Source organism: Amblyomma americanum, chromosome 5, assembly GCF_052857255.1.
Source record: "Amblyomma americanum isolate KBUSLIRL-KWMA chromosome 5, ASM5285725v1, whole genome shotgun sequence".
In the NCBI taxonomy this organism is placed as follows: domain Eukaryota; kingdom Metazoa; phylum Arthropoda; class Arachnida; order Ixodida; family Ixodidae; genus Amblyomma; species Amblyomma americanum.
In genome coordinates, this window is record NC_135501.1 from 188,592,875 (window position 1) to 188,620,154 (window position 27,280).

General features: G+C 49.9%; 1 protein-coding gene across 7 annotated transcripts in view; it reads right to left on the minus strand.

The window, feature by feature from the left end:
• Positions 1 to 27,280, minus strand: part of gek (serine/threonine-protein kinase gek) — a 127,516-nt gene that overhangs the window by 51,603 nt on the left and 48,633 nt on the right. For all 7 annotated transcript variants that reach the window (XM_077666170.1, XM_077666169.1, XM_077666168.1 and 4 more), the window contains exons 2-6: positions 4,902 to 4,993; positions 4,140 to 4,223; positions 3,360 to 3,455; positions 2,469 to 2,711; positions 496 to 552 (exon numbers count right to left, since the gene is read on the minus strand). In XM_077666170.1, coding sequence (XP_077522296.1) covers positions 496 to 552; positions 2,469 to 2,711; positions 3,360 to 3,455; positions 4,140 to 4,223; positions 4,902 to 4,993 — 572 coding nt within the window. The remainder of the gene's footprint in view (positions 1 to 495; positions 553 to 2,468; positions 2,712 to 3,359; positions 3,456 to 4,139; positions 4,224 to 4,901; positions 4,994 to 27,280) is intronic.

Sequence of the window (27,280 nt, forward strand, 5' to 3'; positions counted from 1 at the left end):
GAAAATTATAGGAACAAAAGTGTGTGTATGCGTGGAGGGTTACAAGATCGAGCAAATGAATGGCATGTTCACAAACAGGAGGTCTGCAGCTGGCAGCAGTGGTAAAGTGACAAACACTGACTTGGCTTTTGCACGACTGCATCAAACGGCTGGCACAGTGAGCCATTCTGCTCCTAACACAAAAGGCAACAGTTTATAAACTAAAAAAGCTTGAACAGCAGCGCGGCAAGCAAGAAGCTGCAAAACTGCAAGACAGCTTAGCCAGCGCGCAGATGTGAAACACTTGTAGCAAAGTCCCTGCTTCACTTTGTTTGCATTGATACATTCAGCAAAGACTGCAATGCACGGTGCATTCTGAGCTGTACTGCCAGTTTTGTCACAAAGGAAAACAAGTGCACAAGAGGAACACCAAAAGATCTCGGAAGAGGTAAATTAAGACGGCATGTCACTTACACTACCCAGAATGGAAGACTGCACAGCAATATGTCAGCTTACCCTCAAAATTTCAGGAGATATGTAGTCGGGAGTGCCCACAGCAACGTTGGACTGAACCTGGAATGAAATTGAGGGGAAGAAACTTCAATCAATGAAATTCGCAGGTACAAGGTAATGCCAGTTTATTGATGTGCTGAATGTAAACCCCAGCTAACTGCTGAGTACATGGGCTTCATTTGCGGTTTGAAATGAACATGACCACCCAAGAAATGCATTTATGAGTTCTCGCTCCCTTGCTTTTGTCTTCAGGGTCATTTTTCTCTTCATTAGCACTAGCTTAAGAACTAGCCTAGTGCAAGAACCAAACTGCTCCCACGCTGGCTCTTGTCCTTCATCGCTACTGTGAAAGCAGAAAAATGCATTACACACTACTGAGGCTACTGGAGCGGTGAGTATGGCGACTGCTGGACTTGTTCATTTAAAAGGTTTTTGTTTTTCGCTAGCTTCCGAACTGCACTCTCTTTGTGATATTTTAAAATAACAAAAATGAAGCCCATCATCAGCGGTGCTAAGCTTCATTGTTTCCGTGCAAGAAAAGATGCACACAGTGAGAAACTGAAGACCCTTTGAAAAATTGCCTGGTTACCACTTTCAAGGCATAAAGAAAGCCACACTTGCTTCCTCGATACACTGACAGCAAAAAAACTGTACAAATAGTGAATGCAAAACTATACAAGACGAACAAAAAGAAACCGCCGTGAAGCTACAATGCAAAACAGAACAGCATACATAAACACAAAACGAATGAGGCATGGATACAACTGAGAGTAGAAAATTAGGCCGACTTCTATTCATAGGGGCTATGTAACAGTAGCCTAATTAGTTATTTATTACCATTAAAAACCATCACAAACAAGTGAGAAGTTGTTAGAATGTGATTTATTTTATCATCCAAAATATTCCCAGCTTTGTTGTTTAACAAATTGTCTCATTCAGCCTTCTTTTTGTAAAACAGCTTCATAAAGTGAACTAAACTAGGCTTAAAAGCCAGTCAAGTTGATTTGGATATGTCAGGTGACCACAGCAAAACCAGAGATTCCTGTCACCTGAGGCCATTAAAACTGCATTTGAGTCAATGCAGATCAAACTCAGTGCTCATCAGCACTGCCACATAGTCGCTTTAAAAAGGGCACTCAGCTTATGCTCTAACCAACTCAATTATCTTGCATCAGTTGTGATGGTTTGTTAAGCTTAAAAAGAGATTGCCTTCCACACCCTTCACCTGAGTAAGCAAGCAGGCCAAGTTTAAATGCAAAAATTGGCAGAAAATTAACCTAAACAAAGGTATTTTTAGCCCATTTTCGCCACGATAAGCATTCTGTTGCATTTTATGGATGACTTTGCAAATGTGTGTCAGTTCACATGTATTTAGTCAAGGTCATACTTTGAAACTTAAAACAGCACTTTTTGAACACAACTTGCACTATACATTGCTTCTTCAATGCTACAAAAATAGCTTTCACTATTTCCAATTTTCCAGGGCAAAAAAAGTAACAGCTGTATTGCCAAGATATACCCCTTGGAAATATTCTCTCCTACAGCTATTACCATAAAGCGTGTGTGAACTGCGGCATAGCGCTTCAGATGCAACTTCAGGTGGTCAGAGGGCAGTGAACCATGCCAATGAGCATTGAGTCGAACCTGTGTATCAGCAGCTCAGTTGAGCACATATGCAAAGTTAAATGCAACGAGGTCAATTGGAAACGAAAATGCTTTCGCATACAAAATTACACCAGTTATAGGCAGCAACACTGTTCTGTGCCATTTCTGGACCCATGTATTTGTCGCTTAATACGATTTCCAACTATTAGTGTGCATATAGAATCACACGACCCATGATACGCTATTTCTTTTTTTAATGCCTTTTTCTCACACACTCCCCACTGCATATGAGGGCTGAACACCCTTCTACCCTGGACACTGTTCCCTTTACTCTCACTTGAAAAACTGACTGCAGCAACTAGAGCGCTCACCGTTCCATCATCACATAGCCGCAGACAGGAGCCAAAGTCTGCCAGTCGGATGTGTCCATTGGCGTCGAGCAACACATTATCCGGCTTGATGTCTCGATGCACATAGTGCAATGAGTGGATAGAGTCTATGGCGAGGATCATCTCGGTGATGTAAAAGCGCGCCATCTCCTCAGGAAGTTTGTCTTCAAACTTGCTGAGCAGTGTCAGCAGGTCTCCCCCGCAGTAGTAATCCATCACAAGATACTAGACAAGAAATAAAGAAATAAACGTAAAAGATAAGCACAAGAAAGCTTACATATACAAGCCATATGTTATAACTATGGACAGGTGGATGTTTGCATGGGTTCAGCTACCATACTCAGAATGTGTGATATGTCCTCAGAATGTACCTCACTCAGAATGTACCAAGACCTGTACCAAGACCAACTAGCCAACATGTTATTATAAGTTATTATAAGACCAAACGTTATTATAAGCAGCTTCTCTAAACAAAGTGTCACAGATGGTGATGTGTAGACACTAAAAAGAACAAAACTGCACTGCGTTACATTGAGAACATTACTGGTTACCTCTATCCAAGGGACATTTAGCTACACAGTACTGTGCAATCTGACAAACTGCTAATTTCATAACTGTGTCGTCAGTACCACAGCAGCAAACGTGTATGCTCACAAACACTGAGCTATGACTTTAAACCCATTACTAAACCTTCTCTTTAAGTTTTAATTCATTCAAATTTAGGCTTTGTGTACAAAGCTCAACATCAATGCTGGTTGCACAAACAAGTAAACAGGTACATTGCATAAACTAACACAGAAACCTCATAACAGTTAGTAGATAATGCCAGGGAAGAAAATCACAGGTCTAGATAACCAAAGGCAATGCTCTTACCAGGTTGGTGTCATCCTGAAATGAGTAGTGGAGATTTGTGATCCACCGCCTGTCTCCAAAAACAAGCACATCACGCTCTTCTTGGAAACAGGCAGTCTGCAAGGAAACGAAAATGTAGCGAAAGTGTAAATATTGTTGAAAATAATGATATACTACCCCAACTTAAACTGCTCTTCGGACAAATACAGTCAACTCCCGATAACTTGGAACTCAAAGGGAACCAGAAATTTGTCAAATTACGCGGAGTTCGAATTAACAGGTAGCGCAATTTAAACTTTGCTATGAAAACATTTGTACAGTTACACATACTTGCACTTAAATCATGCATTTTTATATGCGCCTTAGGCTTCTGTTAAAAATAGTACCATGCTAAAATGCTGTTCAAAGTGCAGCACTCTAAACATGCCTAATGCTGCCCGACATCATAGGAAAATTTCCATGGCGCAATTTTGAACATATTATGGCGCAAAAAGATCACACGGCACAGCTGTGCGTATGTATTATAAATATGACTGCAATAAATACGTGGTCTGGCGATCGTTAGTATTTATGAAGTACGAGTAGTAGGATCACGAAGCTATTTTCAGGCTACAGCACTCGTGGCTTACAAAACTTAGGAAATTAAGCAAAGATTTTCAATACACCCCAACAATACTCCTCAATATACCCCTCATATTACCCGTCAATATACCCCTAATATGTCCCAAAATACCCCAACAGGGGCATTTTAGGTATAAAAAATAAATAAATAAACTGATGCCATTAATTTATAAAGCTCACCTCTGCTCTCTTGAGCATCTCCCACTTGTTGAGGATCTTCATGGCATACACCTTCCCTGTATTCCGTTCCTTCACAACAGCCACCTACAAGAAGCCATCAGGGCAGTATTATAATCATCTGCAGTGAATTACTCTATGCAACTCCTTTCTGAAGGAGTCTTTTCTGGATCAGTTAGTCGTTTGCCACAGTATTGACAACTGCTGCAAGTGCATGCTTTTTTAAAGACTGTAAAGCAACTCCAAATCTATGCAATATATATAAGTGGCTGCAAGAAACAGTTGTAATAAATCATTTTGGTGAAATACTGTGCAAGGAAAATAACACAGTTTAAGTGTGCTGGTTCAAAAATATTAGAGGGTTGGTTCGGTCCCCAAAGAGGAGCCAGTGCATGCTTACGATAGCATGCCTTTCAGTAGTCTGCACTGAGATTTTCTCCATCTTTTTCTAGTAAGGTGAAAATGTGTGACGCCAGCCTCCCCAGGAAAGCATTGCACAGGTTACCATCTGCTTATTTTAGACAATGCCCGCAAAACTAATTAGCTGCTAACAAGGGCTCAACAGCAGTTCTCAGCTGACACATGCGTATCAATGCAGCTCGTTTCGATCTTAAAGCTCGGTATCCCGCACATAGCTCAACATATTGCAGAAGCAACTGTATTTTCACCAGCTTCAAGCAAAAAAACTGGAATTCTGTCTTGCATCGAGGCTTTGTCAGCAGCTGTTTCCCTAGCTAGTTTAGGAGGCTTCAACAGAAGCCTTACCTCTCCAAACGCTCCTCTCCCAATGACCTTGAGCACATCGAAGTCATCCTTGGTCAGCCGCAAGTCCTTAATCCTCTGCACCACTGGTTTTACTAGTGAGAAGAAAGGGAGAAGAAAGAAGACAGGAAATTAGACCACAGAATGGTGCACAGAAAGGCCATCATCCCACAAACATCGGCTGACAAAGTGGCAATGTATCCATCAGCCCACTAGTGTGCAAGTATGTCATGTCGAAGTAGAATAAACAAGGAAAGAGAAAAAATCTATTTGTGGTTATCTCCAGAAAAAAAGGAAGAGGTAGCCATAAACACTGCTAAAAAGCAGCGTTTGGTTCCATAGCTGAAGTCTTGAAGACATGAAGGTCACATGAATGCTGACACTAGCAAAATGAACAGGGAAGAATTGGGTCTATCAAGCTACACCAAACAAATGCAACTTGACCAGCACATAACTTTCAGAAACCTCTAAACTGGTGACACAAAGCATCTTATACATCTCTGCTACTGAAGTATGTCATGACATCAATATTGTGATGTAAGGTGCATTAAAACATAACCGGATGCCTGTGCACATGCTTGCCTTGTGGGGCCGTAAGAGTAGCCATTCAATACAAGCAATATATCTTCTTGTCAAACAGGTATAGTGCATGTCCAGGAAATAGGGTCTGAGAAAATCAATTATGCAAAGCAGACTTGGATACTTTTTCACTGCTTCTAGACAGCTTCATGACAGCCGGGTAAAGCTCTTAACAGATTCTTGCATGCGCCGAGAACCTAGCAAAAGTAGGCCATTAAGATGGATCACTCAAGCTGCACTGGTTCACTTAACCTAATGGTAACACAGCACATTACCTTGACACACGGCAACCCTTAAAACAAATGAGCAACAACTAATAAAGCACAAGGCAAGTGCTGCAAATGTGCTCCCTCTCAGGAGTTACGTGCAACACTGCCAGGCAAACAGCCTTAGAATGAAGTTGCTGTGCTTTTGACATGCCATTTTTTGTTTGCATTGAAATTAAATGCTTTTCTGCCTAAATATTAGATTCACGCCTTAAGAAACACAATTTTCAGCACAAAATACTAGTGGTTGATTTCTTGCATCGAGGTAAAAAATTTCGTACAAAGTGTCGTAACTGATAAATATAGCAACATCGAAATGCCGCGACTTGTCAGAAGGATCGTGGAAATAATTTATAATCCAAAAGGTGCACAATTATGCATGAAATTGCAAAAAAAAAAAGAATGATGTGACCACTGGTAGCAAAATATGTCTGCACAAAAATGGCAGATGATGTGCTGCCCCGTTCACTGTTTCGTGCAATATTTGCGAGATGAAGGATGTGAAATTCACTTGAAACAAAGCAATCACTGCTATGTACAGCCCAATCTTGGAAAAAGCTACGAGTTTGCTTTGCACACCATTGTGTACACAGCGTGTCAAAGGGTTAAAAAATGCCTATTCTGAATGCTCAACACTAAATGACTGCATGCTTAATGAATGAAAGCTTTTTACTCGCGCTCTGTTAAAAGTTCATGGGACAAAGCACATGTGTTTGACTTCAGCTGCGAATAGAGCATGTAGTTAGCCTCTAACTACACCCCACCGATGACAATATTACACAAATTACAAGGAGATGTACCCACTTAATTGAATAGCACATTTCAACTATGCAGCACACCTCAGGAAACACACTGCATGTTACAGCATGTGCTCCCATCATGTGCACAGCGACCTAGATACTTTTAACAATCACTGCCCTTTTAAATTAAGGAAGTAACCACATGCACCTCGCACTTCCCAGGACCTTCTGTTGAATTTAGGGTGAAGAAAACAAGCATCCATGTATGGAACAATCTTTACCCAAATGTGATCGAGACTCTTCATTATGCAGAGACAAAAATCGTAGTTGTACCTGGTCGCGGCCTCCACCAGCAAATTTAACACTCCATTTTGTCGTTAGTATGACGCTGTCCCAATAGCCTTTTCACTAATCAATAAGGAGCTTGTGTTAACTGATGTCGGAGACAGCAAGACAGCGAAAGCTACAAGATTGGACAGACCACCAATGCACAATGTCTTCTATTCTAGGCAAGGTTTCTTTGTTCTCTGTCAAACCTTCAAGTGTACTTCCCCTCACAGCAGCGGCACTCCTCCCAAACAGCACTGCTTTACAAACGCAAAAGTGAATCACGATAGCACATCCCTGCACCTAGTCTCAAACACAGCGGCCACTATGACACCGGTGCAACCTAGCTATGTAAATCTCTCGGCCCACATTTCAAATTACTGCCACCTATTAGTGTAGTGGAATATTTTGCTTCTATATCATGTCCTTCCTCATACCCACTTTACAAGATCGCCCCATCAGGGCTACAGTATGCATGCACAAATTACTAAATAAGCACTTCACCTGCACGCAGGTAACAATTCCTATGTAGCTACGCATTTAAACTGATTTTTTTTTTCTAGTAAATATTTTTTTTCTAGTAAATATGCTTCTAGGACGAAAGAACCCCATGACTCGTTCCCAAGTTTCACAAGAAAACAAACTCTGCTCCGCGAGTGCTAATGTAAGCGCGTTCCCTTTTACACTGTACAGGACTGTACAGCACGCGCACGAAAGGCCCAGTCACGGTGCTGATCAGCGCATGCGCACTCCACGTCCGCGCCCGAGTTTCGCATTCCCGACAGGAGCGACGTGCAGGGCCGCTCGGCGCAGGATCGCACGGCGACGCTGCACCTAACAAGCACACCCCCTTCGGCCGAGCAGCGATATGTAGGGCGAACGGTGCGTCCTTCGGCAGGCCACAACAAGCCTCGTTCCTCCACCTTTGCAGGGGTCGGGAACCCGGCTCTGCGCTGGCCCAACAGAAGAAGGGAGCTAGGCAGTCAGCCGGCGTACAATGCTGCATTTCCCTTGCTAATCGGACCAGTCCCCGAGGGGCCCGGCCCATTCAGCGCTGGCTCGCGGCTAGCCGAGACAATGCTGTGCTGATGAATGGTGCGCGCGACAAGGCATGAGGGGGAGGGGGGGGGGGGGGGGGGGGGGGGGCAGGTGTCCGCTAACCCCGCAGCTCCGCTTCAACCATCCTTCGGCTGTAGCGTGGCGTGAATTAGGAGGCCGACGTTAGGAGAACGACGGAGAAAACTAATAGCAAAAGTCGCTGGAGGAGAAAAAAAAAAAAAAGGGAAGGTAAAAGTACGCGGCGTGACGAAGGTATAAGGATCGGGGGGCTTCGCCGCTCACGGTGCTGGCAACGTCGTCGAGGTCTGCTGTTGCCTCCGTTGTCCCACATTTTCAGCGCCGTCCAAAACGAGCCATAGGAAATGGCCGGCTTTTGGTGGATCCGTCCATCTTACTGTCGCCAGGGTGCGTGTATCGTGTAAGCCTGGTGCTTCCCATCATCGGTTGGTGCTGCTCTTTCGCGGCGATTTTCAGCCAGACAGCCACTATCTTTTTTTTTTCTAATAAACAAGGGAGTAATTACTCATCAGCGTCCACCTAAGCGCCTTATTACAAATCTACTCCACTTTGGGGGATTCCCCTAAAAATCTGGACTAACACCGTGCCTAGTTGGGGGTATTGATCAATTCGATCTGTCATGGCTAGCTTAGTTGGTAGAGCGACTGCCCCGGACAGGCGGTGGTCACGGGTTCGAACCCCGGTTTCTCTAACTACGAAGTTTCTGAGGAAGCTGTATAGCTTTCCTCTGTATGCGTACGGCTGCGCTTGGGTGGATGGTAATGAGTAATTGTTTTCTTCTAAGAAATCTACTCCACCTTGGGGGATTACCCTAAAACGTTGGACGAACACTATTTTTTTTTTTTGGAACGGGGGGGGGGGGGGGGGTGCAGTATCGGTATGTCGTAAAACGAAATAAATGCAAAATGTACTTTCGTTAATTCGAACTCGCTTAATTCGAACCATGCTTCTCTAATCCTCCTCAACCTGGTGAGCATGTTTTGAGTCATGGACAGCCTTCGGGCCACATGGGCTGATTTGGGCACTTACAGCGCACCTGAAACAATCAATTCCCCCCCCCCCCCCCCCCCTCCGGGTCTTGCAGGCTTCGCGATAGCCGTAAGTGCCTAACTAAACGGCTCAAACGGAGACCGCGTGGCCTGGGGACTTCTGGCCAAGGCTGTACGTCTCAATAAGGCGACGATTATTAGTTCGCTATAAAAAAAAAACATTGAACAAGGTACGAAATGATCGACGCCTTCTCTACCAGACAGACACGCAAAGAAGTGGGCAGATGAAGAAAAGTCCGGTCCTCCGAGGTAAAACCTACGAGAATGGTCATACTCACGAAAACCAACTGCAATAACATGGCATGCGAGTAAGCTGCGCGAAATCCCCGCGACACAATTGTGCGTGTGCGTGTGTGTGCGTGCTTGCGTGCGTGTGTCTTCGACTATGATGCCCCGCCCTACATCACGTGACTCCGCAAGCGTGCACAAACACGCACTGCACAACGGCAATCAGTCACGAGTGCACGAAATATGGCGGCTCCGCACTTGCAACGGCCAGCCAGCCACTCTGCAACCAAGCATCATCGTGGGTGAGTCGAGGACCGGCGCCAAGGCAACGTAAGACAAAAGCACCCCCGAGGCTACTACGCGAAGCTTATTACCCTCAACCCCCTCCTTCCTCCAGCGTCATCAAGAGGGACGGATGGTGGCAGGGTGAGGGAGGGGGTCTGCGGCGCTACTGCAGCAGGTATGTACAGACACGTATACCTGGCCCTGGCAGAAAGGCGTGAGTCACGAGCGCGCGTGCTTTTTTTCCCATCATCATCGGCGGGCAGCCAGAGTTCGACGGGCGCCGGCCCTCGTCTCCATGGTTTCGCTTTCCCGCCACCACGAAAGAACACGCGCTCTCCCCTTGCACCCCCCCCCCCCCCCCCCTCGGCAAGTCGCGCCGCCGTATCGATTGGCGGTGCTGTGTGCTTGTGTGTCTTCTTCGGGGTCAGGGCCGTCAGGGGCTGGGCCAGACCACTTGTTAATTCAATAGAGCTGCGCGCACACACACTGCGGCACTACCACGCACTTCTTGGCCGAATAACGAGCACGGGAAGCGGTAAACCAAGAAAGCCAGAAATGAGCACCTGTGGCGTTGTAGCGCGGTGAAATGAAGCTGGCTCAACGAAGTTTTTAAGATAAAACATTCCCAGACTCTTCGCCGTCCCCCGCTATGAAGAGGCGACAGTGAAACGTATACCCTGCATCCCCTTTCCCTTACCCAGTGTGAAGTATATATATATAGCCGGCATCCCTCCCCACCCTTCCTCTGGCATTAAGACCTCGTCATAGTTCTCCCTCACATATGCGAGAGCGCCAGGATAAAAAAAAATAGAAGATAGTCTGTAACGACAGGCGCGTTCTAATCAAAAAGAAATTCAGGGGGGCACTTTGCTGACCTAAAGTGTGGTGAGGCGAAAGCCTTTAGCGCGGTGTTGCTGCTTGTGTCACTGATATGCGTGGCTAAAATGACGATTAAGTACATAATTGTTTGTGAATCTTAAATGCTGGAGACACTGGAGGGCGCTTGGAGGCATCCGTCCGATTCGACGCCTTTCAGCAAACACTCTCCACCGTCCTTCACAAGGATAAACTACATATGCGTTGGAAGGAAGTAGCGTAGTCGTTGTTAGCACGCTCGGGTACGGAACGGAAGGATGGTGGTTCGAATCCAATCGTGCACAAGGATTTTTTTTCTTATCGAGTTGAAGAGCGTAACGGACGGACGGACAATATGACGTAACTTCCGTTGTCCTGACTTCCGGTTGGCGATTTAACGGACGAACAGGATCTCGACCGGGAGTATGAGCCATTAAAGGCTTTCGCCTTAAAAGCGCATTGACACAAGATGACGCATTCTCACGAGCGCTCACGTGTCCCTTTAGGCCTAGGACAACACTGTCGCTGGTCGGCGGAAGGGAGTTGTCGCTGACGACCCGCTACGCGGAGACCGTTTGCATCGCAAGAATTACCATGTATACACCAACCAGGGTAAAAAACCACACGTTCTCGCGTTCAACGCTGTGAATCACCCATATACCATCCAAGATAGACGCACAGCCAGAAAACACCCCTCTTCCACGAATCACTCAGTCAAGTTAATTTCACTTTGACGGTGAAGTACCAAATGTAACTATCGGCGCCGGCATCCTCAAGCATTTATTTACCTGTGATACGCTCGTCCCCTTACCGAAGCTCTTTCGCACTGAAGAAAAAAATTACCGCGGTTACCGGTAAGAGCGTAAATGCACGAAAACTTCGTCAGTGAAGTTTCAACCAGCCGCACGCCAGCGCCGACAGCGCGACCAAATATACTGCAGGGTGCACGCGTCTTCTTTGGGGGCCGCCATACGCTCGAATCGCACTTTCAATAGCGCGGAGATATCTGCCTTCCACCTGGACAAGTCCACGTGAGGGAAAAGCGGTGTTTTGTGCTGGGGATTTCCTCTGGACTCGTTTCGTTAACACGCACGTCATCAACGCTCCCGCCATTCTTGATAGAGATATAGAACGATTCTCGCTGTATGTCCTTTTTAAGTCTCGGTCACGTACACCGCGGAGGTGGCAGTTGTTTTCTTCTTGTTAACAGGGAAGAAGTGCAGAAAAAATCCCCACGTATGCATATTAATGACTAATTTATTTATAGCTTTGCTTGTTACACAAAACAACAGTGTTTGTTAGTTTGTTATGCCGCAACGAACCCACTTGTCTGCATGCACTCCCTGAAAGTCACGCGCACGCTGTTTTGAGACGGAAGCCTTTTCCTTTCGTTTTTGATACGTCAGGTTAAGTATAACCAGCTAAAAGTCCGAGACACGCATTACGTCAGCAAGATGGGACAGGAATAGCGACTGCAAACCAACGCGGTCTCCGTGTCGAAACGCGCCCGTCTCAGGTTATCCCGAGCCTATTGCGACGACACGTAACCATGCAGCACAGTATGTGTGTGTGTTACTTTCAGTTCAAGCGAATTCTGAAACTGTGCCCAACACGCAACGGTGCGCACAGTTCAACTCACGTTGTCCTCTAACTCATTGGAAGGTATACCATACAGCCTCTCTGTTCACATAATAAAACATACCCGCTGCGGCACAGCGACACACATACCCAGTACTAACCAAGTTTCGATGAGCGCCTTGAATGCGACACGACGTCGTGAGCAATTACCCGACCGTCAATACGACTGCGAGTCAATGCGACGCGACGGAGAACTTGGGCTGGTGTCCGGCTCTCAGGCCGGGTGCGAGTCGTGCGGCACATGCCGAGAGCATCGGGAACAGAGCGGCCCACTCCGCGAACAAAGCGGAGCCAAAGCCGCCTCGTCGTTCTGTGGTCGGCACACAAAAGAGCAAGAGCGTCTCCACCCCTCCCCCCCCCCCCCCCCAGGCCGGGGGGGGGGGGGGGGGAAGGACGGCCACATATGCCGAGGATGATGCTATTTCGGTTCGAATCGCAGACGCGCGAAAGGAACGACATCGTCACCGCGGTACCGCGCTTTCCGGCCCTTAACGCGCGCCCTCTTGACCCCTCCCCCCGAAAGGCGGGCAACCACACCACACTTCCGCAGTGAGCACCGCTGTCGCTACGCGGAGACGTGTTTTGATATTCGCAGTACACAGCCGGCTGTATATGGCAATCCGCGCCTCTTTCACGCGGCCGCTGTGCGCATATGCGCCTCTTTTCCAGCTCCACTGGTTGAAAACAAAGCCGCCGGCTCCTACTGCGCATGCGCATATCATGTTGGTGACAAGCGCATGCGACAGATGGCGGCAGCTGTCACGCACACTTGCCACATCGCAGACGCAGCTGGCTACTGGAACCGGATCGCGCCAGTGTCTCCCAAGTGCGGATGTTTTCGACCAATAGTAGACGAATTTTTCGCCCCTCCCCAGGGGGCGCCTCATCATGTGAAAAAAAGCGGACTGCCGAACTCCAAGTTCCGGGGCAAGAGGACGGGTGAACTGTTCCACCTGAACGGGTTCATCGTAGTTTTATCTCTTCAGCCGCGCTTCCCTGCGAAGCACACAACCACGCGACTGCGAGTCCGGCAACACTGTACAGAACACAACGACACCTACAGGAAGACGTAAGACGGTGTGCCGGCGCGGTCTGCACTTCATCTCAAGCCAGCGACTGGGACTGCAAGCCATCCCGTTTGGGCGCGCCTCCGCCTCTTCATTGGCAATCACGGCCGAGTTGTGGGAAGTGGCCGTCGATAAAAGGCGCTTTCCGATACACCAGCGGCAGTTCTCGGCCCCCGCTGTGACCTCCGGAGAACGTGGCTCGCCAGTCCCAATCGTGTCGGCTTGAACGCACAGCAGGGTGCTCGCGAAGTCGCCGGTAAGGGCCTCGCGTCGAGGAGAAAGCAATGCCGTAAGTGTTTTACACTCTCCTCCCCCGCAATATATATATATATATATATATATATATATATATATATATATATATATATATATATCGACACAGAGAGCAGAATGGCAAGAGAGAGCTGCAGGCCCTTCAATTTTCGACAGTAAGAGCAACCAGGTAGCCAGAGAATCCCCGGAGCAAACTCGCTTCGTCGCTAGCAGCCTTGCTTCAACCTTGCACACAGGAATGGCAGGATCGCGGCTTCGTCCTCTATACCAACGCCAGAACGATAAGATGGTAACTATAAACAGATGAAGATGATGATTATGAGGTCCGCGCACAGTGCCGTACACTGTTCACCCTCCCTCCTGGGACGAAAACTACTATCCTGGTCGCAGGTTACGATGATGAAGGGCGACGGGCAAATAGGCTCCAAGCGCGACACGTGCACTATCCCGGTGCCTCTACAGCGACGGTCATGAACAGGGGATACGGGGGCGACATGTTAGTTCACCGGGGACGTTTGTTTGTTCCAGCATGAGAGAGATTTAGCATACCGGAGACGTATACCGGTTTTACACGCGGGAGCTGCGCATGCACAATGCCAAGCGCATGGCCGGGTAAGAGCATTGCGCATGCAACGTACGTAAATCCGCTATACGTCTCCGCTAATACGTATCCGGTATGCGAAATCTCTCACGGCGGCCGAGGGATTTTTCACACAAGCCTGGGGTGCTCGAGGGTGTTAGCAAGAGGGTGTCCATAGCAAAAATTCATCGCCGGGGCGAAAAGACACTAGCAGCGTTAACATGAATGCGACAGAAGTCGACTCGAGTCTTCTTTTTGAGGGAAAATGCAGAAACGTCGAGGAAGAGAATAGAGGACGAGTCAAGCCTTTCCTTCTCAAACCCTGCTCTTTCCCTCAAAAGGGGGACTGGAGTCGACTTCTGTAGCATTCATGTAAACGCGGCTACTGAGCAGCGGGTCGAGTCATAACTTGCTTTAGTCACAGCTGCTTTTCCGGGAGACTGCGCACGGCAGCTGAGCAACACGGAAAGCAAACTGTTTGTGGGAGCAAAGCAGAAAGAGGCCTCCGGTATTTACGTTTCCAGGTTCGTATACAGTACAGGAATACAGGATGCGGCTTTGAGAAATTTATAAACGCGTACAGGTACCGGCGGAAATAAAGCACAAAAAAAACACTCGATGACGAAACCAGAGCACACTCAATAACGCAAACACGCTTCTGAGTAAGCAGTTAACAACCTTTAACAGCACACACGAAAGATAATTGAAAAACACACGACAGAAAACACAGCACAGTCTAATGCGCGTTTTGAACAGCACAGCCAAAAGTTGCAGTCTTCTAAATGGGATGAGTGAGAAATAAAAAGAATGAAACACCACTGTGCGAGTCCGGAAGCGACCGAAAGCGCCTGTTCAATTTTTGCAAAGCCAATTCGTCCACGCTTTTGGCGTCCCTCTGGACGTTGTCAATACCAGAACCATTTTGCGCCATCCGAATTATGTTAGACTACGACTTCGCTAGCCACGCCTGCACTCTGAACAGGAATAAGCCTATATGGGAGTAAAAAGGGAGTAAACTGTCCTATAGCGCACTCCCCTTTTAGGTGCAGGGCACGCTGCCCAAGTTCCAGACTAGATTTCGGTCACTAAATATGTGGAATGCTTAACGTGGGCAATGGAGGTATATTCCCACTGCAAAACATAGTAACTTGATGCAGTTAGCAATGGGTGGAGGCTTTCAAACGCGGCACTGGAGGTCCTAAGGTTAGTAGGAGATGGAAATCTGGGTTAAAATCTTCGCAACCGACAGAACTCCGTATTTCTTGAAGAGAGAACTTGTTTCCGTTGCCAATCGTAAGTATTTCGCATTTTCAGTGATGAAAACCTACTCCACGGCTTGGGCAGCATACCCTGCCCATTAAAGGGAGTTCGTTAGAGGGCAGCTTACTTCTTTTTTACTCCTTTTGTGTTTAGAATGTGACTGTGGAAGTAACACAGGACGCAGGGCTTTGCACCTTTTCTTCCACTCCGCCACAGCTCAACTAAAGTGCAGTAAATACACTCTAATCACGAATACGCCTATATGAGAATAAATGGGAGTAAGCTGCCCTCTAGCGCCAATCCTTTTTAACCAAAGGGAATGCACTAGAGGACAGATTACTCCTTTTTTTACTCATTTTAGAGTTTAGTAGGCTGCATATTTATGCATCGATCCGTCCGACGATTCTTTCTCTCAATCTTCTAGACTAGGAGCGCTGGTGTCTGTTCACGGTCAAGCATTACACAGAGGTCGAATTCCGTCGTCTCTTTAGTAGAGTAAAGCATTTGGCATTGATTTCGCCACAGTCGCGCGCACTTTAGCGAAAATAATCGCGAGCGCTTCGTAATATACAGCGTCATCGCTTCCTGCTGTCTTTACAGCGGGTTATAAGCTTTCAACTTCACTTGCCCACGCATAGTTTCGTAATCGGCGTAAGAGTGGAAAGGCGCGTTCGAAGCCTTATACATAAGCATTACTCGGGATCTGTCGTTCATTCATCCGCAGTTTCCACTTGCCCAAGAAAAGGAAGATGCTTGCTTCCAGAAGGAAAGAAAAATGTTTCATCGGATACGCAATAGATCCATCTACCATAAGCGAACCTATCGCTGGCATTCCTGAGACAGTCAATAATTTCCCATCGACATCCCGTAATCAATCGTTTGTTTGGGATGTGCGAAGTTATGATCGCTTTATCTTTCCTTCCTTCTTTCCTTCTCCATTTCTTTCTTTCTTTCTTTGCCGTTTATGTTCATCCAACACCTTGTTTCTGAGGCGAGCAGGATGACGATGACGTCAGCGAGGGAGAGAACGATGGTGAGGGTGACGACGACCGCCAAAGTTTCGCAATCGCACCAACAGCGAAACTCGGGGCAGTTACAGCGCTCACGTCTTGAGCAAACTGTTCATCCGAACGTCGCAAGTGGCAGGCGGTTTCGGTGTGGCGAGGGAGGATTATGGGTCACCCTTGGAAGAAGCGGTCGGGGGCGGAGCATCCGAAGCACGTATTTCTTGAACTTTTTTCGTCGAAAAAATAATAAAAAAAGGTGGTCCAGCCTACTTTTCTCACGTAAAATTTCTCGCTGGAAGAAGCCCCCTCCCCCATATAAAACGCCCTCGGGGGTGTGGACAATTCTGAGAGAGATGAAACAAATCAGCGGAGACGGGATTGGTGCAGGAGAGAGAGTGTAGCCCAGACAGTGGGAAAGGAAATTAGCACAGTTGATTTGAAAAAAAAAAATAACACGTCAATAATTAACATCAGCGCACCGATGCAAAAGGGGGCGCTTACTAAACATCAAATTACGTGCGTCTACCTACAGGACAAGAGCGCCAAATCTCTACATACGGGCCCTAAGCGCGATCAAAGCGACAGACGACGACAATGACGATGAAAAGGAGGAAAGGTTGGAAAAGAGAGGAGGAGGCAGCAGACTCCCCCTTTTTAATCGAGGGCTTAGCTCGCGTTACGTCGCGGGCCGCGCGCCGTCGAGACTGGCGCATGAAGCGAGACGGCCGCGAACAGCAGTGCACGGCTCTCTCCCGTCTCGTCAGGTGCCGCTGAAGAGCGCCAGCCACGCTCCTCCTCCTCCTCCTCCATCAGCGGCGCGAGCTCCACGGTATTTTTAGGCGCGCCGGCCGCGTGAGGTGCGTGCCGGCGGCGCGCTCCGCGGTCGCCTTCGCCCCAGAAAAGAAAGCCATCGTCGCGACGCGTTCGCCGCCGCCGCAGCAGCCCTTTCGTTTTCTCCCGTCATTCTTTCCGCCTTCGTTTCTTTCGCCCGTCCCTCTTTACGGCTCCTTCTCGTCTTTCTACTCTTCTTTTCTTCCGGCTCTCCCCGCCCCTTTCTTGGCTTATTTTCATTCGTTCGTTCTTTCACCGCTCTTCTTTTTGCTGCCGTCATCTGTCACTCCTTCTCCGTTCGTTCCTCGATTCTGTTTCATTTTTTTTTTCGTTCTCGTTCTTCGTTTTTTCGTTCGCGCCTTCGCTCCATCTCTACCGTCGCTCGCGCCCTTCCTTCCGTTCGCTTCGTTTCTTCTTCCGTCGCGCGTAGTCGGCGAGGCCGAATTCCTGCCGCCGAACAACGGAACCGCTCGCTCGCTCGCGCGCGGGGCGTGTGGACAACACGGGGCGGCCTTTGTCGAAGCGACTCGGCGCACAGCCGCGGCGTGGCGGCCGACTCCATGGTGGGCGGCTCGGTGCGACGCGTTCGCAAGCGCCGCACAAGCCTGCCCGGCCGCATTAGATAACCGCGCAGCACGCGGACTGACCGACCGCCGGTGGGCGCCAGCGCGTTCTCAATTGCCTCGACCACGGCGATAGTTCGCCACAAGCGAGCGTGAGGGCGAACGCGTTGTTATTGGTGTGCTTTCTTTCTTTCTTTCTTTCTTTCTTTCTTACCTTCTTCCATTCTTTCGTTTTCTCTCTCTCTCTAATTTGATATCTCTGTTTTCCCTTTCACGGGGCTGACGCCGCGATCTGCACGGCGGATCTCCAGGACGATCGTTCCGAACGGACATTCAAGCGCTGAACGCGGCCTCTCACGGGACGCCACTCTGGTGACGGCGTACCACCAAGCGCGGCGAGGAAGGAACGGGTAATTAGAGGAGCGAACTCTAAGCAGATAAAACTCGAGAGAGAGAGCGGACAGAAACAACTCAATGCACACACGGAGGGGCACACGGGCGATATTTTTGTGTGCCGCGTATAATGGACACGGCGCTACAATGGACGAGACACCTCAAGGCCTTCGACATAACGAGTCGGGAAATGTCGTATAAGATAGCGGGAATAACGGACAGCGGGTGTGGATCTGAGTTTTTCGATAAGACTGCCCATTCTTTTGTTGTCTTTCCGCGCTAAAATCTTCTAGTCTCGATCTTAATTACATGGACAGGCGTAAGGGACCTTGGCCGTTACTATACTGCGAACGGGGCAGGGGATATGAGTGACTAAGAAGCGCGTGTCCAGGAATGCGTGCCGCCTTCCGCCTCTAACAGAGCTGTTTTCGTTAACGATAAAGTTTTCGATCCCGCTGCATGTGTGCAGCGTTTGCATCGTTTGCATGAGTCTTTTGTATCCTCATGTCACATCCCTATATATACTATCCCTGTTTACATGAGCCCGATAACGTCGGGTCGAGTCGAGATTGGGCTGAGAAAGGTCAGCCCAACTCGACGACCGCGTGTGTACGTGAACTCGATTTTAGCGAGTCGAGACCAATTCAACTGCTGCAACGCCAAGCGTCGAGCAGCTCACTGCGAGCGAACAGTGGCAGCCTCCGAGATTGCGGCACGCCACCGCTGTCTCGGAGGCGCGACGGCCATCTCCATGGCGACGGCGCAAGCGTGAAAAATAGGCTCTCAATTATCCCCTTCCCTCCCGCTAACCCGACTCTTCGACTCGACAGCGTTTACAAGCACATCGGGGAAGGGTCGAGTTGAGTCAACCTAACCTTGCGGCGGAGTTGATTGGACCCGACCCTTCGACTCCCGACCCGACTCGGCGCGCGTTTACACGAACCCTTACAAAAATATTTGAGACAGCCTAAAGACTGTCTACAGACTTCTGTCTATAAAGTCTACAGGCGGCTGTCTATAGGCAAACCCTATAGAAGTCTATAGGCAATACAAATCCCGTAGGCAGTCTATAGACTATGAATAGACAAAAGAAATATCTATAAAAAGACAATAGAGTCTATAAGAAGTCTATAGACTGTCTATACACCACTTTTATAAGGGAACCCAGTAACCGGTTTTCGACCCGAAACCCGGCCCTGTCGGGTTCATGTAAACGCCGCTATTGTGACCACGAATACGCCTATAAGAGTAAACAGGGAGTAAGCTGTTCACTAGAGAACTTCCTTTTAAAGGAGAGCGCGCTAGAGGGCAATTTGCGTCCTTAATAAAGTACTGTACAACTCCCTGTTTACTCCTTTCTGTTCAGAATGCACAGCGCTGCCTTGCTCTTTCCACGCTGCCACGGGGGTGGGTTTTTCACTCCACTACTCCGACGACAGAGCAGTGCGACCCGGAAGTGGTGCCCCCCCCCCCCCCCCCCAACCTAACCACAGAAGTCGTCACGAGGGGAATGACGCTCGACCATGCCGAGCAGCTGCAATTTAAACCGTATAGCTCGAGCCGAACAGTTTCTCTCGCAGTGCGGGCAGTGAAACTCGGCAAGAGGTCTTAGCACTCCGCGGGGGAGCCAAGGGCCGCGGCATGCAGCAGGCCGTCAGCTGAGAGGCACGCGCGGGGCCCGTTGTGCGTGCCTTCACTATTTTCGTTCGCGGAGCCGACATAAAAGAAGCCAAGACCGCCGTGAGCTCCGGTCGAGAACAGCTGGAAACGCTTGACGACTGACGCTCGCGCGTATATATACACGCTCAGCGCGCGCGGCCGGCGCCTCTCGTGTCCCACTTGATGGGAACGAGCTAAGGCTCGCGAATGGGGCACGAGAACCAGGATCCCCGGGGGACTTCCCGCCGCACGCGTCTTCGCAGAGTCACACGCGTGTAGCCCAATCGCGGGCTACGGTTGGACACAACTCAAACGAGAAGCGGCAAATGCACCTAGTTGGTTAGGGCGCTCGACTACTGATCCGGAGTTCCCGGGCTCGAACCCGACCGCGGCGGCTGCGTTTCGATGGAGGAAAAACGCTAAGGCGCCCGTGTGGTGTGCGATGTCAGTGCACGTTAAAGGTCCCCAGGTGGTCGAAATTATTCCGGAGCCCTCCACTACGGCACCTATTCTTCCTTCTTTCACTCCCTCTATCCCTTCCCTTACGGCGCGGTTCAGGTGTCCAACGATATATGAGACAGATACTGCGCCATTTCCTTTCCCCTCAAAAAAACCAATTATTATTATTATTATTATTATTATTATTATTATTATTATTATTATTATTAATAGTATTATTATTAATATTAATATTATTATTATTATTCCCCTCGCAGAAGTTCCTCCAGCTAATGGCGTCGGCCGATTTTCATGAGACGGCGGTTTATCCGTGGTTAATCCTCTGCCACGCTATAGTCGGATACAGCTCAAGAACGAAACGGCTTTTTCCCCGTCAAAGGACCCCCTTCCAGCCAATGGCGTCGGCCGATTCTCATGACCCTGCTAGCGTGACAATGCAGGAAGTGGTCGATGAAAGGGGATAGACCCCTCCCTCCATGGGTGGAGTAGTCCGCTCCCTGCATTGTCACGCTAGCAGTATCATGAGAATCGGCCGACGCCATTGGCTGGAAAAGGGTCCTTTGGCGGGGGAAAAAAGGCCGTTTCGTTCTTGAGCTGTATCCGACTATAGAGTGACAGAGGATTAACCAGGGATGAACCGCTGTCTCATTCATGAAAATCGGCCGACGGCATTGGCTGGAGGGCCTCCTCTGAGGAGCATCTGCAGCTACCGTTCTTCAATTGTAACCGACCAAATCGGAAGGCGAGGGCGTTAAGCAAAGATTGGGACGTACAAAAGCAAAAAGACACTGGTCGAAGGAGGTTACGTAACGACGCGATAACTATTCCAGTCGCGTGTCCTATAAAGGGACGGGTACTATCAACCGCGCTGCGACAGTATGTACCTACGTGAACGGGCGCTGAATGAGCTGTCCTGAGAACGAGATAGCAATGGCGGACAAGATGGCGAACATACGTGCTTCGATAAGTGAAACAAGTCATTCAGTCGCGCTGTCGCACGACGGAGCCGACACGGAACAAACAGCAGCCTTGCCGCGACGACATGCAAAAACTAAACGGCCGCACGCTGTTACCGCAGCGCGTATCGACAAAGTTCACAACCTGCAGACGCGAAACGCTTCCTCTAAACCGCGCGCGGCATCGCCGCAAAAGGCCGAACCCCAATCAATAACTTCACGGAGCGCTGCGCAAGTGATTCATATCGCTGGCCGTATACGACAAATTACCATGCTACCCACGCGTACATACAGCGCCCGTTAAAAGCGGCCGCCGGTATCAGGGCCCCTCCTATACCCCGATACAAAGGACCGGTAATTGCCCCCGCGGGAACAAGCACAGGCAAGAACAAGAGAATTAAGGAAGGCTATGTACATCGTGGGAGAGGATAATTACCCCGCCAAACCATTGTCTCGGGGCTTCGCGTGGTTTGTACACCATTGTTCACAGTTAGCTGCGTATAGTTAAAAGTATACGCTCCCTCCGGGCGACGGTGTACCGCACTCGTTGCATGCTAACAGAGCGCCGCGCGTGGGAAAGCGTGAAATCAGCGACGGTGGACACGTGTGTGGCGAAAAACCGAAGAAGCCACGCACCGATGGTGAGATCGAAGTCCCAGCCTCACGGGAGCCAATGAAAAAGAGACAACTCCAGTCTGCGCGGAACTGCCTGTAGCAGGCTCTCCTTCGATGTTTTCAAGTATACGACATTTATACGCACGGCGAATACTAAGCGCTATACCCTGCAGATAAGGCGCACAAGCGACACATTAGGAAGTTCCTGCATGCTTTATCGCGCACCTCTGTGTCCTCACGGGAACATTTTACTCCCAATTCTTTTCGCCTGTTCCAACATAGCTTTGTCACATTGTGTCGCTATGTTTACGCAGGGGCCCTTATATTTTATTTTTCAGTGCCGCCATAGTGTTTGTCATGTAGCTGCCTGGTGAAAAAATGCGCAGCGGCCTGAGAGAGCCAGTTCTTTCCTATGAAGCAAAATGCACTCCACAGCCGGCACACGCCGCATTTCCGCGGCGACACTGCTTCTAAGTCCGCACTGCACGTCAAGCTCACCCGGATGACGCTGAATAAATATCACCTACGTCATTAATAATATTCACGAGCTCCACACATATCGTGCATGGACGCCTGAGTATGAGGATAGGTGTGCGAGAAGATGAAAAAAAGCAGCCTAAGATGAATATGACTCGACCGAATACACCGGCTTCTGTGCCAGTCAATTAATGGAGCTGTATTTGTGCAGGAGTTGCAGCCGTCGTGTCGCGTACGAGTGTCCCTGCATTTGTTGTTTTTTACAGCGCCGCTGTTAGCAGACCATTCCCGCTGTATCCGTCGGCGTTGGTGGAGTAGCATGTCTCGTCACGTGACCATACGCCATGACGTCACCGCGAACAAGCGGCCGTCCGAGCGCGCGCGCCCCGCTCGCTCGCTGATCACGTGACTACTCTGCGCTCCTGACTGGTTGAACAGCAAGCCCTCCCCCTTAAAGTGGAACAGGAGGAGGTCAGAACTCCCTAATCCTATAGAGCATTTTTGAAGCGAAATCTTCACGACGCTAGGTTTTCAAGAGGGCAGCGTCAGTGCAGTCACGTGTCACGTGCAATGGGGGGGGCCACGTGGCAGGTCATGTGACCTACTGACGTCATCACAATCCGCCCACCGTGGCAGGTGGCAACTGCCCCATCGGGCATTTCATCGGCGCTCTACAGACAATCCGTTCGGCAGTGTGTGTGGGGCGTTTGTGAACGTAGCCATGCAAAGGAAGCTTTCGCTTCTCACAAGGGTTAACCAAAGTTTAAACCACAGCTAATTTTTGTTTGTTCTGCTTCAAAGGCCTACGTGTCGCGTCACGCGGCGCTGCATGCCGTGCGTAAACACTTTCCTCATCGCACAGCCGGTCCCCGCACAAGCTGAGCGCAACAGGCCCTGCTGACCCCAGCGCCGCTCTTGCCCCCCCCCCCCCCCCCCCCCCCCTCCGTCGTCGCCTGGCTGGCCCGACAGCGACAGTGCGTTGTCGCGCGCGGTTGGTTGCGTTGCGCTCGTCGTGGGACGGAAGCGCCCGTCTGTCGAAAGAGCCAATGCGGCAACACTGCGGCCCGCGGTTGGCATGCGGCGACGCTCCCACAGTCGTCCGGCTGCCGGCGTCGCTTTCGAAAGAGGTCCCCAGGTGGCGACAGCGTCGACACAAAGAGGACGGGTTAAGCAGCGAGACAAGGCGTCTGGGCTGCCACTAACGAACCGTGCGGATAAGGATGGTGAAATAACCTCGCTACGAGAAGCAGTGAGCTTGTTTAGCCACCTAACGCGCTTAACTCTCTCCAAATATTTGAAGAAAATAGCCTTTTTTTCTTCTTCGTGCCAACAGTTGTCTTAAAGAAACACGCCGTGCAGACAGTTTAATTTTCTAAACGCCCCCTGGTAAAGGATTAGTACACAAAAAAAGTGGTAGGGTTTTAACGTAGTAAAACAGAGTTGACGCGCGAAAGCATGTGTTTAGCCTGACTAGTCAGCTCAAGGTTTTGCTTTGCTGGGCACGTCTGCCGACCATATTAGACTCAGGTTAAGCCCTGATCGAGGTTAAGCTGATCTGATCTGTTCGCGCCGCAGATGGAGGTTGATTAAGACAACGATGAGCAACGCACAGCGCGAGAGTGTGTTGCAGTTCAACACGAGGCGTGATTTGCTGTGGCGATAGCATAGTGCCCTCGCGCAGTGGCCAGCGAAACTGACCTGTTCGCGCCGCCGCAGGTTCGAAGCCCAGTTGCGGCAATATTTACTTAATTTTTGCACCCTCCAGGTCAGGGGCGCCACATGATTCTTGGTTGGGTTTGACCTGGGCTTGACCCCGTGAAGTAGTGCTTTCGTACTGAAAGGTTGGGGTGGGTTATATAACACCGCAAGCCCGACTGGAACCACTTTACGCGTCTCTATCGCTATCATAGTGACTTTGAATGAAGTGTTTCGCCCAAAAGCCTCAACCCTCTCAGAAGATGTACACACCCCCGTCAAAAGTTTTTAGGCCACAACGCTCCCTTGCAGTGGAATGAATGTTCTTTTAATTTCCCCTGTAGCGCAGCATTCAAAGAACACGTCAAGCATTGAGCTTCTCCACCGCGGGAAGAAACCTTCTCCTAGCATTTCAAGGCCCTGCGGTCTTTAATGGTGCCGTCGTGGCTCAATAACACGGGTCGAAAGAAAAAAGCCTTTGGCCTGAAGACTTTCGACCAAGACTGTCTGTCGAATCCAAAATTCCACCCCTCTCCACCGTGCTCGACAAAGTTACGCAGTTTCACCGCGACGCCAGTGTGCACAGTCGTCGGCACGCGTAGCCTGAAGGAAGTTATGCAGTGCGCGATGTTAGAGGACTGGGCGTGGCTCGCACATGCATGACAACCGAATCCGCGCCGTATTCTTCACCGTATACAGGCGTCGTCCACTACCACTCGACGCCGAAAAAACAAGGATTGGCGTAAACACGTCGAGGCGACGATCTTTCGAGTACTAAAAAAAAAAAAGACAGCGTGAGTGACAGAAGCGGCAGCGAAGGAAGGAAAATCCGCAAGGGAAGGAAAATCCCTTCATCCCTTCCCTAAACGGACTGTTCACGGGAGAACGTCCCAGCGGAGTCAACAGCCGTAACTGCATGCACCCGACTGCGTTCGACCACTAGGTCTAGCAGGGAGAAAATCCAGCTGAGGGGGCGCTGACGATGCCGGGATTCGGACAATACCACCTAGACTAGCTCTCTAGGTGGTATTGATTCGGACGACCGAAGACGTCGTCGCGACAGCGGGCACAAAGCGCCCGTTTTCCCCTTTTTTGGCGGCGGTCACCTCCGCAAAGCGCGGGAATTAACCAGCCCCAAACCACGCTCCATGGGGAAAAAAAGAGTCCCTCGACATGGGGTGGCACAGCGTCTCTCGCAAGGGTGTGGAATGCCCAGCTCGCGGCCAACGACCTCAACGTCAGGTTCGCTCCCGGCAGGCGAAGACGTCACAAAGTGACCGCTGCACGAAGACACGTATTCGATCGACTCCGATGACTTCCCGCAGGCGGACACATCTTCTCAAGCAACCTCAAAATTACATGAAGCCGAGCTCTCGGAGTGGCCTAAACATTTCAGGTCGATACCGTCGACAAAGACGGGCTCGCGCGCTTGGACATTTTTACACGTCCCTGAAAACGCTGCGGACGGTACGCAGCTCGCTCCATTTCCCCATTGGCTATAGCGCACGGCTACTGAGCACAAGGTCGCGGGTTCGATTCCGGAGCCGGCAGCCGTGTTTCGATGGAGCCGGTTTGCAAAAGCGTCCATGTTCTACGCGACGTCTACGCCCGTCATAACCTCATGCGGTCGAAACTAATCCAGAGCTGCACCCTTCCCCCTTTACGACGGTCCTTCCCTCACGGGGTGGGGCCATGGCGTTGCTTTGGCACTATATAAAGCGTAACCAACAACGCTTCCGCCACGGGTTAGCTAGGCTGGCGAGAGCCGCACGCGTACCGGGATATCCGCCGATATCGGCAACTCACGCCCGACACCCAGGCCAGTGCCGAAGGCCGTGGACACCCTCTCGCCCTCTTTTGCGACATCCGCTTCCCCGGACCACCTGTACGCACAAATGCGGTGATGCACCACTTGGGCCCGCGTCTCTCGCCGATCTGCGCCAAAAAGCGAATTCTCCTCGGAAAAGCCCGCATACGCTATATTCGTAAAGCGTCCCGAAGAACCATGCAAGCGGCAGCGCGTCACCCGCTGACGAGTGGATCACGGCGGACTCGCGGGTCTGTGCTTGGGTGGCCCGGCTGCGGCAGGAGCGCCATGCATAAAACATTGGGGGGGAAACAAGCAGCTGACGCCCTCAACAGACGCGTACAGGCGTCTCGGCGGTGTGTTTCCACCATGAGCAGCCCGCCAGCGCCGGCAACAGAGGCTGCCACTCAGCTGGTACACTACACAAGAGGCGCCGCTGGAGAAAGCGAACCACTGCTCTTCGCGCAGGCGCGGCTCTCGGGTGGGCTTTTTTACGGTTCTCCAAAGCAAACCACGCTCGACGCAGGGCGCGGACGTGAACCTCTTTGCAGCAAGGAATGCCCCTCAACATATGTTCAGCCTTTGTCCTTCAACACTCCTCCACCGCTTTCGAAGGAGTCTAATTCAGCCGAGCTGCAGCCATCCCATTTCGGTGCATTTCGGTTTGCCGCACAAAGCAACTACGAGATGGGCGGATACAACTCAAGAACAAAGGGGCAAATGCCCCCCAAAAGAGGCCCTCCAGCCGACGGTGTCATGGTCTCGGTGTTAATCGTCCCCTTACTACACTTACGTTCAAGTGTGACGTCAGAGGTGACTAACAGGCGCAAGAAGGTTAACCACGGAGTGTCCGGATTACCGACAATGTCGTGGCGGTCGATCGACGCTACTGACTGGAGGGACTCCTTTGAGACACATTTGGAGTTTCGTTCTTGAGTTGTATCCGACTCGCAGAATCCATACGCTGGACAGGAGCTCGCGCGAAAACGTGCACGGTTTATCGAGTGAAAAAAGAAAGCCTGGCCATAAAGGGAAAAAAAGTGGACAAAGCGAAGTGCCTGATACAAGTGGGTCAGATTTTCACGCTGAAGTATACTCGACTTTTATCTCGTAACCGAAGAGGCAAGACGACGGGCCGGTTTAAACACTCTATTCATACTATGCCGGCTGTGTAACAGTTTTAACAGCCTAGGCACACTATGCGCATGCTCCTGAGCGAACAGGCGTACATCTCTTACGACGTTCGAACTCCAACTAGCTTGCTCACGATAATGATTGGCAGTGCTTTTTTGGCGCAATTGGCACCTATATTTAAGGCAGAAGAGCTCCAGAAACTGACATGGGATGAGCTCGAGGCGACGTAGCAACTTATGACAAAGGATGGAATCTGCATGACCACAAGTGCCACTGACAAAACGCTAAAAGCAGGTGCGCGATGCCTGCCATATTATCCGTACGAAAAATTTCGACACCATGTTTCCCAGAATTGCCCTAGCGCGTACTAACTTAGTACAAGCTTAGCAGGTAACGTTTTTTGGCACCCTGCCGCACTTCCCGAAAATAGCTTACAGATGCGCACCCGCGTCCCTCTGTCGGGACCTTCTGTATATGTCCTCACTCCGTTCGCCTCGACGAAAACATAGCGATATGAGAGCCATAGCGTGGGATAAACAGTCCGCGTCTCTTTCTTCCGCAC